The sequence below is a fragment of the Plectrocnemia conspersa genome, unplaced genomic scaffold (genome assembly GCF_051122295.1).
Source record: "Plectrocnemia conspersa isolate PC_06_02 unplaced genomic scaffold, ASM5112229v1 ptg000012l, whole genome shotgun sequence".
NCBI classification, from domain to species: domain Eukaryota; kingdom Metazoa; phylum Arthropoda; class Insecta; order Trichoptera; family Polycentropodidae; genus Plectrocnemia; species Plectrocnemia conspersa.
Genome location: NW_028277176.1, coordinates 12,467,094 through 12,486,754, shown reverse-complemented (window position 1 = coordinate 12,486,754; position 19,661 = coordinate 12,467,094). Strand labels below are relative to the sequence as shown.

At 29.0% G+C, this 19,661-nt stretch overlaps 1 protein-coding gene and 2 long non-coding RNA genes across 3 annotated transcripts in view; 1 reads left to right on the top strand and 2 right to left on the bottom strand.

Annotated features, from left to right (window-relative positions):
• The window catches only part of LOC148228240 (uncharacterized), a 74,825-nt gene extending 55,164 nt beyond the window's left edge, over positions 1 to 19,661 (top strand). Inside the window, exons 3-4 of the mRNA XM_088200202.1 lie at positions 17,058 to 17,835; positions 17,872 to 19,661. Coding sequence (XP_088056328.1) covers positions 17,058 to 17,835; positions 17,872 to 18,130 — 1,037 coding nt within the window. The 3' untranslated portion in view covers positions 18,131 to 19,661. The remainder of the gene's footprint in view (positions 1 to 17,057; positions 17,836 to 17,871) is intronic.
• Positions 1,637 to 4,712, bottom strand: LOC148228242 (uncharacterized). The gene is made up of 3 exons (XR_015811680.1): positions 4,650 to 4,712; positions 4,372 to 4,590; positions 1,637 to 2,917 (listed from the first exon to the last, which is right to left on the bottom strand). It is a non-coding gene; the product is annotated as an uncharacterized LOC148228242 (long non-coding RNA).
• Positions 9,403 to 13,759, bottom strand: LOC148228241 (uncharacterized). Its single transcript, XR_015811679.1, has 3 exons — positions 11,469 to 13,759; positions 11,357 to 11,400; positions 9,403 to 11,275 (listed from the first exon to the last, which is right to left on the bottom strand). It is a non-coding gene; the product is annotated as an uncharacterized LOC148228241 (long non-coding RNA).

Sequence of the window (19,661 nt, the reverse complement as noted above, 5' to 3'; positions counted from 1 at the left end):
AAATAAGCGGGTATATATTGTAAATAAAGCCACCGAGGATGAAGTAAATAATGGATTAACTTTTGACTTTTGTGTTCGTGGAGTGTTTTGATTACTTATTTATGTATGTTTGTAGTACCTATTCAAAACAACGTTATTACAAGTTTATTATTAAAATTATTTTCAACACATTTGCTAATTAAGTTGTGATATAACTTAAATATTATGCTAGCACTATACAAAATATGTTAATAAAGTTTTAGGAATTTTCCTGTATTTTTCCCAATTTTTTATTGTGATCATGCACTTTTATGGTTGTAAACGATATTTTCTAAACAGTCTAAATATTTAAAATCTGGTAATGTTTTAATTTTATATTTGTATAATTTGAATTACAGGTACCTAACCCAAGTTATTATCCATTTCTGTTTAAATATATCAGGGGCACTCTGAAGAAAGGACGTGTTTTTTAACGAAAAGTATTTTTTTAATAACAAATTTATTTTACAAAATAATATCCATCGACAGATATAATACAATTTTCTTCCATCGATCAGGCAAGCTTTTAGTTCCACATTTGTAATATCTGACTGGCTGCAAGTGAACATATTCAGAAATAAATGTTTTAACTTAACTAGCACTATTACATTTTTTTTCTATATGGAAGGTCAGCGACAGTTTTCTATTCTAGAGCATTATTTTTTCTCGCGCGATTCTCGCAGTATGAGGCGGGCGCGTCACCTTATTCTCGTCGCTTAGTGCGCGTGGAACACACACACCTTATTTCCACGCCTTTCCAATATTTTTTAAACTTCTTTGAATGCTATACTATGAATATCCTGTTTTATCTGATAATTCCTGAATTGAAATCTCTGTATGGATTCAATTTCTGCAGAAATATATTGTTTACCTTGACTGTTTCGCAACAAAGAAATATTCTTTCAATGCATCGGAGAATATTTGCGTGTTATTTCTGTGAAACCCTTTTTTTCTACATGTAGAGGGCTTTTGTGTGGTCCCATTCTTTACATTGTATTGTCTAGTTTATTACAAATGATCATCCTTGGACTTTTTTTCATATCAGGAAATGGTTTGTTGACTCATAACTATAATAACTAATTAAAAACAAATAATAAAAATGTGAAGCTTAGAAAAACCAGTACCATACTATATTAGCTTGTTTTTGAGTTTCAAACTTTTGCTGCGGTCATCGAGAGCAATTTCATTAAATATATGTAACTTACTTTTCCATCAAATAAACCGCGGTCCACGAAAGCCTCACAGGTACTTTTGGTCGCAAAGCACTACCCACAGACGAAAGAAATAGAACAAAGAGCAAATTTAAATAGCCATCGCATTCGAAAGTGGCCCTCAGCGATTTTTACCCAACACCGACCCGAGAAAGGAAACACGAGTAAAATTTAATTCTCTCTCTCTCTACGTGCGACATGTGCGAAAAACTCGTGCGAAAGAACGAATCCTTCACGAGGACGACCCAGAGAAAAAAATAACGTCCCATTCGGACGAGGGTCAAACATACATGTCGTGTCGAAAAGTTTTCGTATGTTATTAGGCGCGATTGGTAGTCACAATATTTTTTTCTCCTTACAAGGTTTGCAATAGTATCCATAGCGAAACTGTTAAAAGTTTAGGGTCGTTTTATGTTTTTTTTTATATTGTGTGAGAAAATTTAAAAACTTTTCCATACATTCCCTCGAAAGCAACAAAAATAAAATAAATGTATTATAATCAAAGTTTATTTCTTTTATTGCTTCCGACCCCTACGTTATTTTCAAATATATTTTTTGTAACTTTCAGCAAGAATCGAATGAAGTATTTTAAAGTAGAAAATCCAAATGACGTTTGAATATAGATCGATTATATAAAATCTTATGTGCGTCTGTTACAATCATCACATTTCTTAAATTTATATTATACATCATACTCATGGTTTATATAATATATTAGTATTGTAACAGTTCATCAGAAATATTTCCGACTATGTTAATAGCTCAGGAGCATATTTTCTTAAAAGAAAAATAAACGTGCCAAATATTCTAGTAAAAAATTATTTAAACTAATACATAAAGATATTTCAATTCACTAAGATTCCCTGTTCGAAAAAACTTGATAAAAAAATATGTTAATTGCGTGAAATGATTTTAAAATATTCGTGCCAAAGCATTACAACGTCGGAAGCTTAAGGAATATTGTTAAATGCTCAACAAAAAATACTGCTACCTTATACTTTACATATGCAGAAGGGCAACAGCTATCGAAAGGTGGAATTGCTTTTTAGTTCTTAAAGATGCAAGCGTAGATTTTTGAAAAACGTCAGCACATAAAAGATAAACATTAGCAGTGTTAGTTAGCATTTTTGCTTAATATTATTGGATATTTAATTATACATAGGACGTCGCTTCCGAACGTACTCGCTTCAAAACTCTAACGCTCTACGATCAATTAGTTACTCTGTAAATTGTATCTCTCTGTATGAACGGTTTACAATAATATTCGTAAACAAAGGAAATATATTTAATTATAAGTAATAAAAACAAAAATTAAATTTGCTCGATTGATTTGCGAGCCTCGAGGTATTAAATTCTTTTGTTTTTTATCGGAGGCTCTGACTGGCGACCAATGAAAAATCAGCATTTAAATATAAAACTCGATGGCCAGTAGCAATGTGACAGTTGTTTTTAAAAATAATTAAATTTTTCATGTAAGTTATTTGATTTGTCTGAATATAAATAAATAATCGAATTGTAAATTAACTAGATACGTTTTAGCTATGAAAATGAAACATATAAAGCATGTAATGATTAGAAGTATACATTGATTAAACTATATAAACAATCTTCGTAATGAAATCTTCAAATTTTGAGTTCCATCTACAGCCTCCGAGACAAAAAAGTGAGTGTTTGAATTATCATTGCTTCTGAAAAATAATAAAAAAAAACAGTCAGCTTTGTACAATATAAATAAACGTTATATTCTTATATATATAATAGTCCTAAGAAATTGGACGTGAGGATATGTCATATGTGCCTATCAGAGGCGGTCGGTGAAATACTTTCCTTCTCTATTGCTCGCGTGATAGTAACTTAAGTGAATGAGAGGTAGAGGCATGCACTGCATGCCTTTACCTTTCATTCACTCTAGTTACTTAACACGTGAGCGATCGAGAGGTAAATTATTTCACCGACCGCCTCTGGTGCCTATAGTTATAAAGCGCCATAAGCAAATAATATACAAGTGGGTAAAAGTCATAAAAAAATGGTATACAATTGCATACATAATTTAAATTAATAAAGCGCAATACAATGTAAAAAAATATATCTTAGTCATTTCTTTCCGTGTGTCAAATATCACATCTAGTTAGGGAGTTTTATAAACTTTTGTTCTTTGTGGTCATTTTTCTTAAAGAATGGTAAAATTCAAGTTATTCAATTAAAGCAAACCTAGTATATTCTTTATAAAACAAAATTCTTGTAGTTAATATGGGAAATGAAGTAAATATTAGTTGTTCCTGAAAGAAAACCACTATTTTTATATGCTGTGCATTTGAGGCCAGTTTGTGCCGAGACACAGTGGAGCAAACATCTTCGTATGTTTTTACTATAGTACTGTTCCTTGACTTTATTATGTTATAAATTTTATTTTATTAAGAGTAAAATGTCGCAGCCCGCAGCACGTGAATAACACGTTAGGCATTGTATGCTGCTTTATTTTGACTGGGGCTTGAATGCCACCATGGCCACTGAACTCATTTTAACAGTAAACAGATGTCAGATTTGGATTCGAAGATTCAAATCGGGCAACAGGGATTTAAAAGACGCCCCTTAAAATTTTACGATGACCTGTTAAAATCTCTGTTTGAATCAGACCCTCGCCAAATTATTAAAGAATTATCATAGAGACTTATCCACAATACAGGAACATTTTAAACAGATTGGCAAAACAAACAGGGTAGGTATTTGGATCCCGCACGCACTGTTTGGTGACAAGTGTATTTCGCTATCGTCGAGGCAAAAACACGATCCGTTTTTGTCTTAAGTCATAACAGTGGATGAGAAGTGGATAGTGTACGATAATATGACACGAAAAAACAATGGCTTTCACAGAACCAAGTACCTGTTCCAATCCCTAAGCCAGGAATGACACTTCATAAACTTCCCTCAACCGATGATTCTCCTCTAATATTTGGACCTAAATTGTAATGATAGTTTTGTTATGGGCAAAACTGTATATTTTTATATAACGATATCCATACAGGTGATACGTGTAGTTTTTTACTTCCTTTCAAAATGATTGCAATTTTGATGATGCTCAGTTATCGGGTGCTTTTGAACATATTAGATTTATGTTATATTTTAATATACATATACTTACCATACGTCTCGGTTTCACAACATTTTCGAGATGACATTTTTTTTGCTTTTCTGGTTGAGTTGGTATGGTAAGCCTATATACACAGAATCTATGTATAAATGGTAAAAAATCAAATGGCTTTAAACTTTCTATTTTACAAATAGTTTATTTTTCACTCAAAAAAATACTAATAATTTTGAGTTTTATAGGTGCTACATTATTTTGTATCTTCAACTAACTCTGTAAGAAAAAATCACTGTGATTAAGAGATTGTTTACCGATTATTTCATATAATTTACCGTAACTATTTGCGGCGCGCTGTCATTGTGACAGCTCGCTATTGACGATTAGAATTTAGAAGTGTTGCCATTAAAAACCACCAAATAATAAACTAATTGTAGTACGGGAATCCCTTTATTTGCACGTTCGAGAAGAAGCTACAATATTTATTTTATTAATTAAAATTGTAAAACACTAACATAAATATTTAAAATCATAACTATTTACAGTAAAATTAGATATAGTCAAAGTATTATTTTAAACTTTAAAAAAATACTCTTTAAAACAGTCGAAATAACGTATAAATATATTCACAAGTATTTACAAATCACAATTATCATTGAAATATTGATGACATAATTTAATTTCGATTCATAAATTAAAGTATAAAAAAACGAATTTCCGCGATGCGTTTGTGCTAACCCTAAAAGTGGTCTAAAGAAGCACGATCGAAACCGCGCGCGAAATACAAACGACTAAAATTAAGGCGTGACTTTATAATTATATATACCACTGTTTCATGGCAAATTCTATAAATAAAATCACTGAAATCGTTTACTAGGAACTCAAACTGATTTTTAAAACATATATTGCCAACCTTTACCTTTCCGTTTCTTTAAAAAACGAAGGTTTTAACGAGCGCATCATATCATGCGCTTGGCGTTAGACAGTAGATTTAGTTGCGCATCATATCATGCGCTTGGCGTTGAAAGGATTAATATATAAGGGATTAAAAATTTATTATTTTTTATCGTTTTTAATTAAACATCTAATTTTATGATTTATGGTGTATTTAGCCACGCAGCAAAAATATTTAAGGTATTTTTTCTAAGAAAATATTATGCTGCACAGAAGAAAACATTTGCTAAAATAGAAAATATTAATTTATATTAAAAAGTCAATGGTCTAATTTTAAATAACATAAAATGTTTTGTGTTATTACTATACAAATCTACATTTTTTTTAAATATTTAAAAATATTACACAGTTTGTCCATAAAAAGAACTACATTAACTAATAGTTAATAAATTGTCAAGTAGTCGTTCACATAATACGTAAATTCACACAGTAACGCGGGAATGGTCGAATATATGCTTGGTTCAAACGCATATATGTCGAACGCAAACGTACGAAAATTAACCAGTAGTGGATAAAATATTATTACTGCTTTATTATTAAAATATTGATGTTACATGACTGTGGTGGTAAGGCAATATTAATAACTGATTATTAATATTATCAATACATAGTTGGTATAGCTAGATATTTACAAACCCTATATATAAAACATTTCTCATTGTCTTATCATTCCACTTGATGTTTTTGTCAACATAATACAATAGCATTTGAATATGTAAAGACTCTGTATGACCGTTGGGTATGCTTTTAGCTAATCCCACGGATCCTTCATCTTTACGTATAAAATTCACTTGTCGGCATTGTAATGACTGATTTAATTTTGTTTATGACGCTTTTAACGCGTATATGGTCTATAGCTGCTACATGCTAATAATTTTCATACATTGAAATTCTAATTTTCAGTCTCAATTCCATATATTTAAAAAACAATGGTGATTAATTTGGGCTAAAAAAATGAGACTTACTTTAATATTAATCGTTAAAAATTGATAATTTGGCATTAGGAATAAGAGTATTTTCCATTCATTTTTAATTAGAATTTAAATTGAAAGCTATCCCTATCCCTTCTTATGTTAACTTGCACAACGATATGTTTGTCGTTTTAGAAGTACGTTTATTGTTAAAAAAGCTTTCTTATTGATGATATATAATTAACAAAAAAAAATTTAAGAATCTTTTTTCTTTTTACACTACCTGTATCTACTATCTAAAAAAATATATTAAGTGCCGCTACATATTTAACATTAGAAAAATGGCCCTTAGTTTAGACTTAAATAAACTGAATTAATCCATACATACCTACATATAAAAAAAAACATTGGAAAAAAATAAAAAAGAGAAAGCACCCTTAATAATTTGCAAATGAATTTATTACAATATCGTATTTCACAAACAGAGCACTAGGCACAAATAAATACACATATAGTTCACGTGTATGCAAAGAACAGTGATAAATTAGAACATTTAAGAAATACATCTTAATCTATTTGAACGAATAAAACCCAGTAAAAAATAATTTCTAATAGCAATTTTTTTTAAAAAAGCCCACAGCAAATCTAGAAGAAAAACTTATAAAGACATTTTTATTTTATAAAATAAAGTAAAAGAGACGAAAGTTTATTATTATTATGGTAACTTTAGCTTAAGAATAAAAAACTAATACTGTCCTGTGTACACGTACTGTCATAATACCCACGGCGACCGACTAATCACAGTGCAGAAATTAATGAGCACGTGATGATCACGCGTTGACCATGCTTTGTATTTATTTTTATTTTTTATTTATTCGGAAAATTTAGATAAATATATTTAAATATTAATGATTATATTATAACTATTAACTTTGATTTAACGTGAATGCGTGATCATTCTAAATTACTAGATTTTAAATAAATTTAAAAAAAATATAATAATAAGTTTTTCAATGAAAAAATATATAATATGATAACTTTTTATATGTCAATAATTCTCAATTTAATATCTAGATTCCTAAACGTTTTGAAACGGCTATTTAAACTCAAGATAATATTGGAAACTTACAAAAGTTTATCCGAAAGCATCATTTATTACTCAAGAATAATTTGAAACGTTTTCGTCATATTTTTAAATCAAATTATATTTTTAACTAATAACTTTTTATAATAAATTTTAACTTTAAGATCGATGAAAACTTTAAAGATTATTTTGTATAATGTAAAATTTATCAATTGCGATATTAAATTCTTATTTATTTAGATGTGACCCGTGTTATCATATTTTATGTTCCGAAAACATAAGACATAATTTTTAATTTTACTTAATAAAGTGTGTATTGTTTGTTGAAATATTAAACGAGTCGCAAATTAATCATGTACGAAGCAAATTAATTTTTCTCGCTTCGATTAAAACAACCGTTTATAATTTGCGATGAAAAATGATTGTTAAAAACTGTTGTTTGTATTTATGGAGAGAGTTATTGACGGCTCCGCCTTTTGGGTCCATTTCCGCCCTTAGGGCCAATTCCTCTCACGGACAAAATTTATTCATTTTCCAACTCGGTCCATTGTTTTCTTTGTTCGCTTATTAACTTCGAACGTCTTCTCTTATGTTTTTGTGTGATTTATAGTCCGTTGCCTGTTTATTGATCTCCTGTTGTACAATAATAAAAAAGGTTTGCCAATTAAAACAAAATTGAGCAAAATGGAATAGGCACAAAAGAACGTTTTACTTTGAATGATACTTAAATATTTTATTTATAAAAATACTAATTAAGAAATGTAGGCTATTTTTGTTTTATCTATTTTTTGTCAAAAGTTGTCATAAATGTAATTTAACCACATTAGTGATTTCAAATGCACTAATGCCGTTTATCTAGTGATACGTTAGTGATGATACAAACTATAATATGTATTTTAATAAATAAAAAATAGTATAATGGTACCATATAAAGATATACTTTTACGAAAAATCAATCTTTATTACACCTATTATTATACGTTCGTATACAATATACAAAATATCTAGCCGGAAAAAACCAAAACGTAAAATTTTGTAACGCGTAATAAAATAACCGCGTTCTATCACATTTAACGCCATAATATGTTGTTGTGTCGTATAAAATTCTATATAAATGCACTTAAAAGAACGTTTACACAGCGTGATGTTAGCAGTTGGATGCAATAAATGTCATGTGCCACGTGGGCGCAATTTCCATAGAGAAATCTTCCGGAAAATTCCACATTACCGCTTATCATGCCTTCACGGAAAAATTTATCGTGTATTATGCTTTAAAGCATATATGTACATGCGAGCTTATGTATAAGTAGGCAGTACATTTACGTGGGATTTCACAGAAAGGGAAAAAGGATTTTCCAGAGAGTTACCTTAATGAACATTGTACGTTTAGGTTTAGTTTCTGAAAATATATTGATCTAAAAACTATAAGTAAATACATATATATAAAAGTAGAGAAGTTAAATGTAATATTTAAGCATGCATGCATTACGTTAATAATTTATTCCCTATAATATAGAATAACATCTGAAAATTAGTTAAAATATTGTATACATTTTTGGCACGTAATCCTTTAATCCAAATATATTCACTGGTTTGTAGTGTGTAAGCTCTTATAAATATGGTATTATGGCGGTCAACGCTATTTAATAAGTGGTTCTATTGTTTAACGTTTAATCATGAACCTACTGGTGTACTATCTGTAAATAATTTAGAATTACATTTATTTTGTGAATATATAGCTTAACTCTAATATGCTGTAATATTAAAATAAAAATAAATTTTGCAATATACAATGAGCAAATAAAATATTATCCAATAAATAAAAATTGTCATCAGTTACATAATGTGTGCTTCAAATAAAATCGATTACAACGCACTAAAAACCATTCCAAAAATATAGAAAGACAATGTGTGATGCTAATAATTGCTTTGTAAAATTGGTACATATTTTTTACGCGAATTTAGTGAATCATTTAGTGAAGTGACTGCAATATAAACTTATACAAATAGACAGTGGCGTAGCTAGGGTATGTGCCGCCCGGGGCAATCCTTAAAATTGCTGCCCCCCCCCCATACATTTTTTTGCAGGGTCATAAAATCAGCATTTCTTAGAATAATAAATTGATTATTGTTAAGCTCTTTCTATTCGTAGATTTACATAAATTTTAGTTTATTCAGATTTAAGAACCACACTAGACGATTCCATCGCGAATATGCCGCCCCCAAACAAGTGCCGCCCGGGGCGGCCCGCTCCCTCTGCCCCACCATAGCTACGCCACTGCAAATAGAAAATATCAAACATTCCTTCAGATGCAAATATTTTTTTATATACTTTATATATGAGGTGGTAAAATAATATCCAGACCCTATTTTTCATCAACTTTTAATAAAGATAGCCATGCGTAGTATCATCTGTTTATTTAAATAAATGTCATATATCACAAACCTCAGTTTTACAAAAAATATTAATTATATTATCATAACATTATTAAATTAGGATTTATTGCTAGTTAAGTTATATTTTGTATTAATATAATAATTACCTCACTGTAATGCATTGGTGATGATACAAATATGATATATTTAATAAACTATAATCTTATATATAATTGTTCTAAGCCGTCGTCGCTTCCGGACGCGCATAACTTTCAATGAAACATTCTCTGTTCAATTCTTTACTCTGTAAATCGTATCGCTTTGTATAAACGATGTGTAACAATACACGTAAACAAAGGAAATATATTAAATTATAATAATAAATAATAATAAAAATAAAAATTGAATTTGCTCCGACTGATTTTTGAGCCGCCGGTAATGCGTTCTGTTGTTTCGACCAATCAAAAATAAGCATTCAAATATTCAAATAGCTTCGACCAATGAAAAATAAGCATTCAAATTCAAATAGACAGTACCGTGACGACGCTTTTAAATAATTATTATTTAATAATAAAATTTTGCTACGCGACAATAATTTTTTCATTAATTCGTCATTTGACTGAATAAAAATTAAATATATACATAATGTGTTGAGGATTAGAAGAATACATTGATTAAACTAGATAAACAATCATAAAATAATCTTCGTAATGAAATTTTCAAATTTTGAATTCCCGGCGACGGGCTCCGAGGCCTAAAAGTGAGTTTTTGCTTTTATAAATAATCGGATTGCAAATTAACTAGGTGTGTTATAACTATGAGAATTAAATATATACATAATGTGTTTAGGATAAGAAGAATACATTGATTAAATTAGATAAACGATCATAAAACAATCTTTGTAATGAAATCTTCAAATTTTGAAATCCCGTCGCCGGGCTCCGAGGCCGGAAAGTGAGTTTTTCTTTTATATTACATTATCATTGCTTTCCGATGTAATAAACATATACGTTAGATTTTAAGAATTTTAAATTAACCAGTTATGTTTTAAACATGAACGTGTAATATATCCTTAGTATGTGAGGATTGAAAGTTAATGTCGATCAAATCGGCGCTGTCGGACAGCTTATAAATGTGTAGTTTCTTGGATGTTATCTAATAAACGACATTTTACAATGATTATAAATATGTGATTGCATACCTGGAATAATCGATAGCCAAAATATCTAAGAGTGGGTTATTTTTAATTCCGATGTGGCAAAATAGGTACAATTTTTGTTCTGTGCCATCATTCCTCTTTCTGAATAGCCAAATTTAAGATATTCAGTTACATCAAACTTATGTAGTATGTTCTTTATAAAAAGATAATACTTGCTGACAGTGACTTCAACATGAGAAGATTAACTCTTTGTTTATATATACCAATTCTACGTTGTAGCCATATAGGTCATCAAATTGTTCCATCATTGCTTCTGAAAAATAATTAAAAAACAATAAGACTCCTATCAAGAGTAAACATTGAACACATTATTACTACTAATATAATCCATAAATTAAATTTAAACGACAACCAAAGAACACAATTGATGGATGCACTGTAGAGGATTAAACACGTAGATTGGCATCTTTTCATCTTCTACAAAATTGTCACAATATGTCATATATTTTTTATTATTACTAGCATTGTAATATGTTTAATTAACTTCGGTATGTATACCTTTAATTGCCAAATCACCGCTGTTTGTCTTTTAATATTAGATCCTGGAAAGTCAATAGTAATTTTGTTAGAATAACCGTGTTATATTATTCATTTATAACTAAACACTTACTGGCACACCCGCAGTTTATAGTTTTGTCTATAATTTCAAATGCTGCATCACTTGAATCATCTTCAATTGTCACTTTGTAACAAATATGCCGCGATTATAACATATTTCTTGCCAGATGTGACAGAGAACTGTCAAAGCAAATTTGGGAAGTCCCGCGCTTGAGTACGAACTAAATAGATTTTAACGAGCGAAATTGATTTTAACGAGCGAAATTTATTTTAACGATTTAAATTGTATAAAATTTATTAAAATATGTATAAAAATCATCAAATACAAAAAAAAATGTTTTTTAAAATATTTTTTTAGTTTATAGATTTAAAATATAATATAAATAATGTGGATATGTATTAGCTTCTCTATACAGAAAAAATATGTACCTAAATTTTGGCGAACGTTGGCAATTTAAAGTTTTAGTTTTTAGAGAATTTTTAAAACTTTGCTTTAAAAAATATTTTCAATAAAAAGGGGCAAAGTTTCAAAATAAGTACTATTCATTACCAACCAACTACTAAGCGCACAGTATTGCAAAAATCCCTCTTACTGACGCCTTTGAAAGTAAACTACACAATAATGTATAACACTAATTTAAATATTTTTTAAATTATAATGTTTCGGAATAAAATTTCAAGATTTATTCAAAATATTTTTTTCAACATTAAAAATATTTTCTATTTTATTATGGATTTTAAATATTAATAATTTATTATAGATTTCAAATATCTTTAGTTTATTATTAATTTTAAATATAGTGAAAACTTTTTACACTCATTAATTATTAAAATATATAATGCTGCGCAGAAAAACATTTACTTTAAAAAAGATGTAAATCAAAATATTTTTTAATCAAAAAAGACAAAAGTTTCAAAATTATTAATATTTTTAAAGCGCACTTTTGGTCTGAAGAAACAGATTAGGTGCTTGATATTTTTAGTTTATTGTTTCTTTATAATTAGTAAATGTAATTAAAAACTGACTTTTATTTTTACACATAAATCATAGAAATATTTTTTTTAAATTATAAAGTAACTTATGGTGTCACCAAAAAACTTTTTTATTACGAAAATTTAAATTTATGATAAAAATGTGTTATGCAGCGTTGAAACTGGCACTCAAACACCTAAAATACGCTAAAACACAATCAATGACTTATAATCACTCGCATTGCACCAACTATATATGATCGATTGTGTTGTTGCGTTAGTAAGGTGTAACAAAATATTTTTTCATATCAGTAATATTTTTGAGCGGATGTGTAGCCGATGCTATTTATTATTATTATTTATTAAACTGTAAACCTACTTTTAAATGATACAAAATGTTACGTTTCAATAATATTTTTTATGTTGAAAACATTTTGATATTTTTTGTTTTATTAATATTTAGTAAAGTTACAAACCTATTTTAAAAAATAATACAACGAAATCTCTTTGTAACGAATACCGAAATAACAAAATTCCCAGTATAACGAATCTTTAATTTGTCCCCTAAAAACTTGCATACAAAATGTTTTCATTATAACGAAGACTAATCTCAGTATAACGAAATATTTTGATCCGAATTTAAGAATGACGTTGCAACTTTACACAATATTTCTCCACATTCAGTTCGTCCTTGACTTGGTGTGTGACAGATGTGTTCAAAAGCAATATTTACAGGTGTTTCGCTGACCCTCAAACTTTTATTATAAAACATTTTTTTCACAAATTTTATTGTGTTTCATACATTTTCCTTAAACAAGGACAAAAAACGATCTGTCAACCTTATAAGAGGTTATTTTGATGCTGTAGTAATGTAGTAATTTAAAATAAAATAAAAATATATGATCTTTCCTACATTCAATATAACGTATTTTCAGTACACCAAAATTTATTCATTGGTTTCGTGAGCTTCGCTGTATTGAAATTTCATAGTACAATTTTTAATTTATTATTATCTAGCCAAGTTTTAAACCTATTCATAAATGATATACAATATTTAGATTTATCATTAAATATCTAAGTTTCAATATAACGATAAAATCTAACGTTGTAAATCTAATAAATAATATAAAATGTTTTCTTCTGGAAATATTTAGTCAAGTTGTAAACCTATTTTCAAATGAATTGAAAATGTTAAGTAGTTTTTTATAGATTGAACTATTTTGTCTATCATTGAAAATCCTAAATAGTCATGTCCAATTTGAACTATTAAATTTAAAAAAATATTTTAAAAAATCAGAACGAAGCAAAAATTATATTTAAAACCCAAAAAGTTGAGGGTCCGGTATTCGCACACTCGCTAGCTATCGGTACCTCACGATAGTGAGGTACCGACAGCTAGTAATGTATATAATACAGTAATTTATACTTTATATGTATAGAGAAAATATTGTAATATGCTATGCACCAATGTGTCATATAACATACGAAGTGTGATTTCATTATTCAGGTGTCTCGCATTTCACATCATAACATACATACATACTTAAACATGTTATATTAAGTATACAAAATCCTGTTCCTTACAACCTAATGGCTGTGTTTCAAATTCCTTGACATTCAAGTTATTATGCCAAACGAGTATAGTGATTTTCTATTGGCTTCTACAATAAGAAAGGGAATTTATTTGAATGCATTAATATTTGTCTCAAATAACCAGGAGGAATTTGGGTTCAACTTAAAACCTAACTTTACTTTTTAAAATATAAAAATATAAATACAAATATTATAATATCTCCTTTCAATGTTTTTATCAGTCATTGTGTGATTGCGTGAATATTTTCAGCAAATATCTCTTGCTAATTGTGTCTGTATATTGTTTTTTTAATTTTTTAGCCATAACGCATTCATCGGAATATTTGTTTATGACGTCAGAATATCATTTGTCTTTAAAATCTTTTAAAGGCTTAATTTTTAAATATTGTTACTCTCAACTGGTTCCTTTTATTGTTATTAAAATGTTCATTTATGTAAGACTTTCTTTCGCAAATTATCAACATTTGTGACCCTCTTAACGCGTTCATTTTTATTAGGGTTGCTTAGAAGTCTTTCGTTTTATGATAATTAGTTAAGTGCGTCTTTTGTGCGTAATTTTTATTAAAACACTTGTATATTTTAATATTGTTATATTTAATGCATTTGCCATTTGAGTTTTTTCTTAGAAGCTATAATTTATTTTAAGCTGTTGACTCTGATATGTAACTTTTTTCAAATGGGAAAGACAAAGTTCACGAATAATAAAAATAGATGAGTAAACCCACTTTTTTACTGTTTTATGTAAATTTATATATATTTACAATTTAATTACTTTTTAAATATAAAAAACTTGAAAAATTTCGCTGTGTGGCTAACGACATCTCCATTGTTGACATCAAATAATTTTTAAAGAATATCAGATTTGAGACAAAAAATTTTTGCTGCCCACCTTAATTAGTTTTATAAAAAACATTTATAAAGTAAAAAGTTTTGGAAAAATTTCCCTTACATATTTTTAGTAAAGTAAATTAGCAGCTTTTAATAAAAGTGTCATAAACTTTTACGCTGCAAGTTTAAATAGCTGATTAATAAGTGTTTAATGTTATATAAGTCATTCATTTAAGATATTTTTTTAAGACTAGAACAATAAATATTCAGTACATTTTTTTTATTTGAATCGTTAAAATACAAAATTAAGCATCCAGTATAAACATTGAAAAATAATGGTAAACCCTTATTGTTGTGACCATTAAATATATTTTATAATATCATTCTTTATTAACATAAACATATTTATAATGTTCCATTTTGCATTAATTCAAGTAATTGTATACTTTAATACCTAACTAATATTTTTTTAAATTCACTATTGTAATAATATTTTTTTTATATATTGAAGTGTATAAAAACAATTTTTTAATTATAGGTATATAATAATAAACCATGTTCCTAAAGAACTAACACGTTTACAATTATTAGTATCTACATAGAAATAATTTATTTTATTCAATATCTTAATTTTTGCAAAAATAATAGATAAAAGTGTCCATATTTCATTGCTTAATATCAGTGGCGTAGCTAAGAGGGGGGCGGAGAGGGCGGGCCGCCCCGGGCGGCACTTGCTTGGGGGCGGCATATTCGCGATGGAATTGTCTAGTGTGGTTCTTAACCCTGAATAAACTAAAGTTTATGTAAATCTACGAATACCAAGAGCTTAACAATAATAAATTTATTATTTTAAGAAATGCTGATTTTATGACCCTGAAATAAAATGTATGGGGGGCGGCAATTTTAAGGATTGCCCCAGGCGGCACATACCCTAGCTACGCCACTGCTTAATATTTTTAAATTTTAAAAATACATTAGGAATATTACATCTGAATTGATTATTGTTTCTAGTTAAATAATTGCGATTGATATTTAAGTTAAATTAATCTATAGTGAAAAATTTAATTAGTATTATTTATAGTCAATTAATTATACGTTTTGATTCACTAGAATATAACATTAGTTCGCTAAAATCTTAGATCTCTGACAACTTTCAATCATAAATTTGTCGATTCTTTCTAATTATAGCACGGTTCTTAATTTTCAATATATTTCATCAATACAAAATTTTTCTTTTTAGTGCTTTTTAATTTAATCATTTGAAAATATATATATATTCTTGATTAATGTGAGTGTGACCTTTTACATATTTTTAAACAGCAAGCGATGCAAAAAGATAATTTTTTGTAACTCGGCTAAGACTTGGCTAAACAATACAAAATTTCTTTAGTACTATATATCACTTCATACTTAACATAATTTTAATTAAAATTTCAAATGACGATGTTTGCTTCTTAACAACTTAAAAACATTCTAAATACCACTTTTTTATGAAAACAAATCTACAACTTCGATTTTAGCTTTACTTTTTTAAAACAAATTATTTTTTTAATACAAATTAATGAATTATTTACATTTTTTTAATTATTAAAGGTTATTTTTTTAGCTTTATTTATCAGCTAAATAAGTATTTTATATTTATTTTTAGAAAGAGATACTGACGCGTGAAGAGAAACTCACAAAAAGTCGCTGCCGTTTAAAGGGTTAAGTAGGGAGCTTACTAATTATGTAATTTCAATTCCGAATATATTATAACTCCAGTGCTTATTGAGTTTGTCAACTTCAGATCGCAATTAATATTATCTATACTATTTGCGAGACGTTTAACAAACTAATTTAATGTATACTAAATGTTTTTTTTTCAGTGACAAAATTTTTCTCTAATATAATAAAGACGTCATATATACATTATATGCATTATTTAAATTAACTAATTACACTTGCAATTAGCTTATGTCAAACCTATTAAAATATTTCAAAACACTATATTTTTATTATATGTTTCAATATTGAGCCTGTATATATTTTAGTGGGTATTAATGCGAAAATGTACACATGGTGTGAAAAGTCCCTCCACTTGCTCGGGAACATATTGCGGGGGTTATTTATGTGTCAGCCGCCGGGCTTTTGTGAAATAACTGCCACATATTTTACACACTTAGCTCACCTATAAATAATTATCAAAATTTTCCGCGCCATTTCTTAATTAAGCAAAACAAACATAACTAATGTTTTTATTTTCATGCAGGTTACGGAAGTATCGCGCCGAGAACTGCGCTGGGCAAAGCTGTGACAATGGGCTACGCCGTGCTGGGAATTCCGCTGACTTTGTTGTATCTGAGCGTCGTTGGAACACTGCTATCCAGACTTGCTAGAAGTGTCTTCTCTAGGGCGTTGTGCTGCTGCTTGTGCACAAAATGCGGCTATTGTTGCTACGACGAGCGCAGGATGGAGGACAAAGAAAGGAAGACTAAACTGAACCGTCAACACTCTGAACACACAACCCATCAGCTCATGCAAGAACCATATTACGTTCGTTCTCCATCTGGCACCATAATCTCGGCAGCTCAAGCTCACCGTTCGTCTCCTATCAAAGATAAATCATTCTTCGTTGACACTATGCATTGCGGCGATTCTGATTCGAAGGTATCGCTCAGAGGACTTTCGATCTTGGCTCCTGTATTACTATGCCTGTTAATGATCGCTTCTTACATAGTCATGGGAGGATTCGTTCTATACAAAATTGAAAACTGGAAGTTATTGGATGGTATATATTTCTGCTTCATGAGTTTGAGCACCATCGGTTTCGGCGATCTTGTACCGGGATCTAGTCCGCATTATAGGAAGCGAGAGTCGAACGGTACCATATGGTTCTGTTCCATTTACATAATATCGGGATTGGCGCTGACTGCTATGTGTTTTAATGTTTTACACGACGAGATCGTCCATAGGTTGAAGCATCAAGAGAGGATGCTGCGCGCCAGCGTCCAAAGGGCTCTCAAACAAGAGATGACAGGACGTCAGATGTCTTGACAATACAGCGAGGAGTTAAAGTCTGAAAGGATCTATCAGAGGAATATGACCGAAGAGACCCTCTTGGGTTCGACTAATTCCAATTCGGCCGCTTTTAATACGCCCGATTCGGACCTGGACGCTATGCTAATAAACAAGGAGTGCATCGGAAGGGATGGGGTTATTATGAGAGAGCCGAAACCCACCCCGCTGCCAGAAATGTTGAATCACGTCACGGGAACCCTGTCCAGATCGGGAGTTTATACTTTAAAAGAGGAGCCTGAGGCTGAAGACGTGACTGAAATGTAAAATAATTAAAATTTTATATACATATAATATAATATAATACCAATTAAATACACTTAAACTTATCCTTGCATCTTAAATTAATTATTTAAAATCGATAATAATACATTAAGCCATATTATTACGTAGGAATTGAAATTTACTATGAAATAAAGTATAATGGGTAAAACATATTTGGTACTGATTTAATTTAAGTGTGTTGAGTAGTAATTCATCGCGTTTTTCATTAAACTATTATTCTAAATTTATGATTCAGCTATACTTACAATATTTCTGTTAGTATATTTTGACATTTAGAATGAGGTATGCTATTATGTTTCAACACAATCCATACCTGTGACAACACTATGACATCATCACCTGAATGCTATTAAATTATCATGATTTCACAATGCGTCATAACGGCTTATATACAGACACATATTAGTGTATAAATAAATCGGTGCACACCTAAGAACTATTGTATATAAAAATAAATTGGACCAGTATCCCATAGCTATCATGAAAAGCATTTTTGTTTATATTATATATGGATTTTTGAGTACTGACGCTCAGAAACAAAAAGTGGCTAAATATAAATTAAATACTACTAACACTTTGCAAGTGTACAAAAACAAATATCATTCGTATTCTCTCTTGCAAAGTGTATCGTACAGAAATATTGTGGTACGCGCTCTGTATAATATGCCACAATGTAAGCGGAATTCTTGATGACTTCCAAAATATGTTAAAAACATTTTTTTATATTGTCTTGTAATAACATCTTTATAAAACTATACATCATACTACCCACTTAATTGTGTTTCGTATGTAGAACGGTCAAGCACACATTAAGTTTCATTATTGAAAGCGGCCGATTTGGCACTCGCAAAATAGCTTCCAATCACGCTTCGCCAACTTTGTGATTTTTTAATCAGGCGCCTCGATAATTTTAACTTAATTATGAGAAACGAATAATATTCTTTCGTAACTAATGATATGTTCGTAAATAAAAATTGTATGATTCAGACACGATGACTTCATATACGATTTATTTATTTAAAGTTGAATAAATTTGATAATATTGCGATTTTTACAACTTTTATAATTCATATGTATTCTCTTTTTATGTTTGCATTTTAATATGCACGCACATAAAGTGGTTTTAAACATGTGTGTAGTAATATTATTATTATTTTTAGACATCGGTTAGCCACTGAACATAAAACGCAATGTTTTAGTACTCAACCTATTACAATAGAAAATCAGTTAAACGAAAACTCTTATTATACGATATACGAATGACTGTTTTCATTAGTTGTTATTAAAATTATTATACTTTGAATATTTTTTGTGAATGTGAACATATAATTTTTATATATATAGAGGTCTGAAATGTAAATATTTAATATAATACAATCAAACAATGTAAATTACGAATGCCATCAAAAGGTTGAATTATATAATATTGTATATGTATAATAATGTTTTGTAATGACTTAATAATGTGTGACGATTTCAGTGTATAAATAAAAAATCAATTAATAAAATGTAC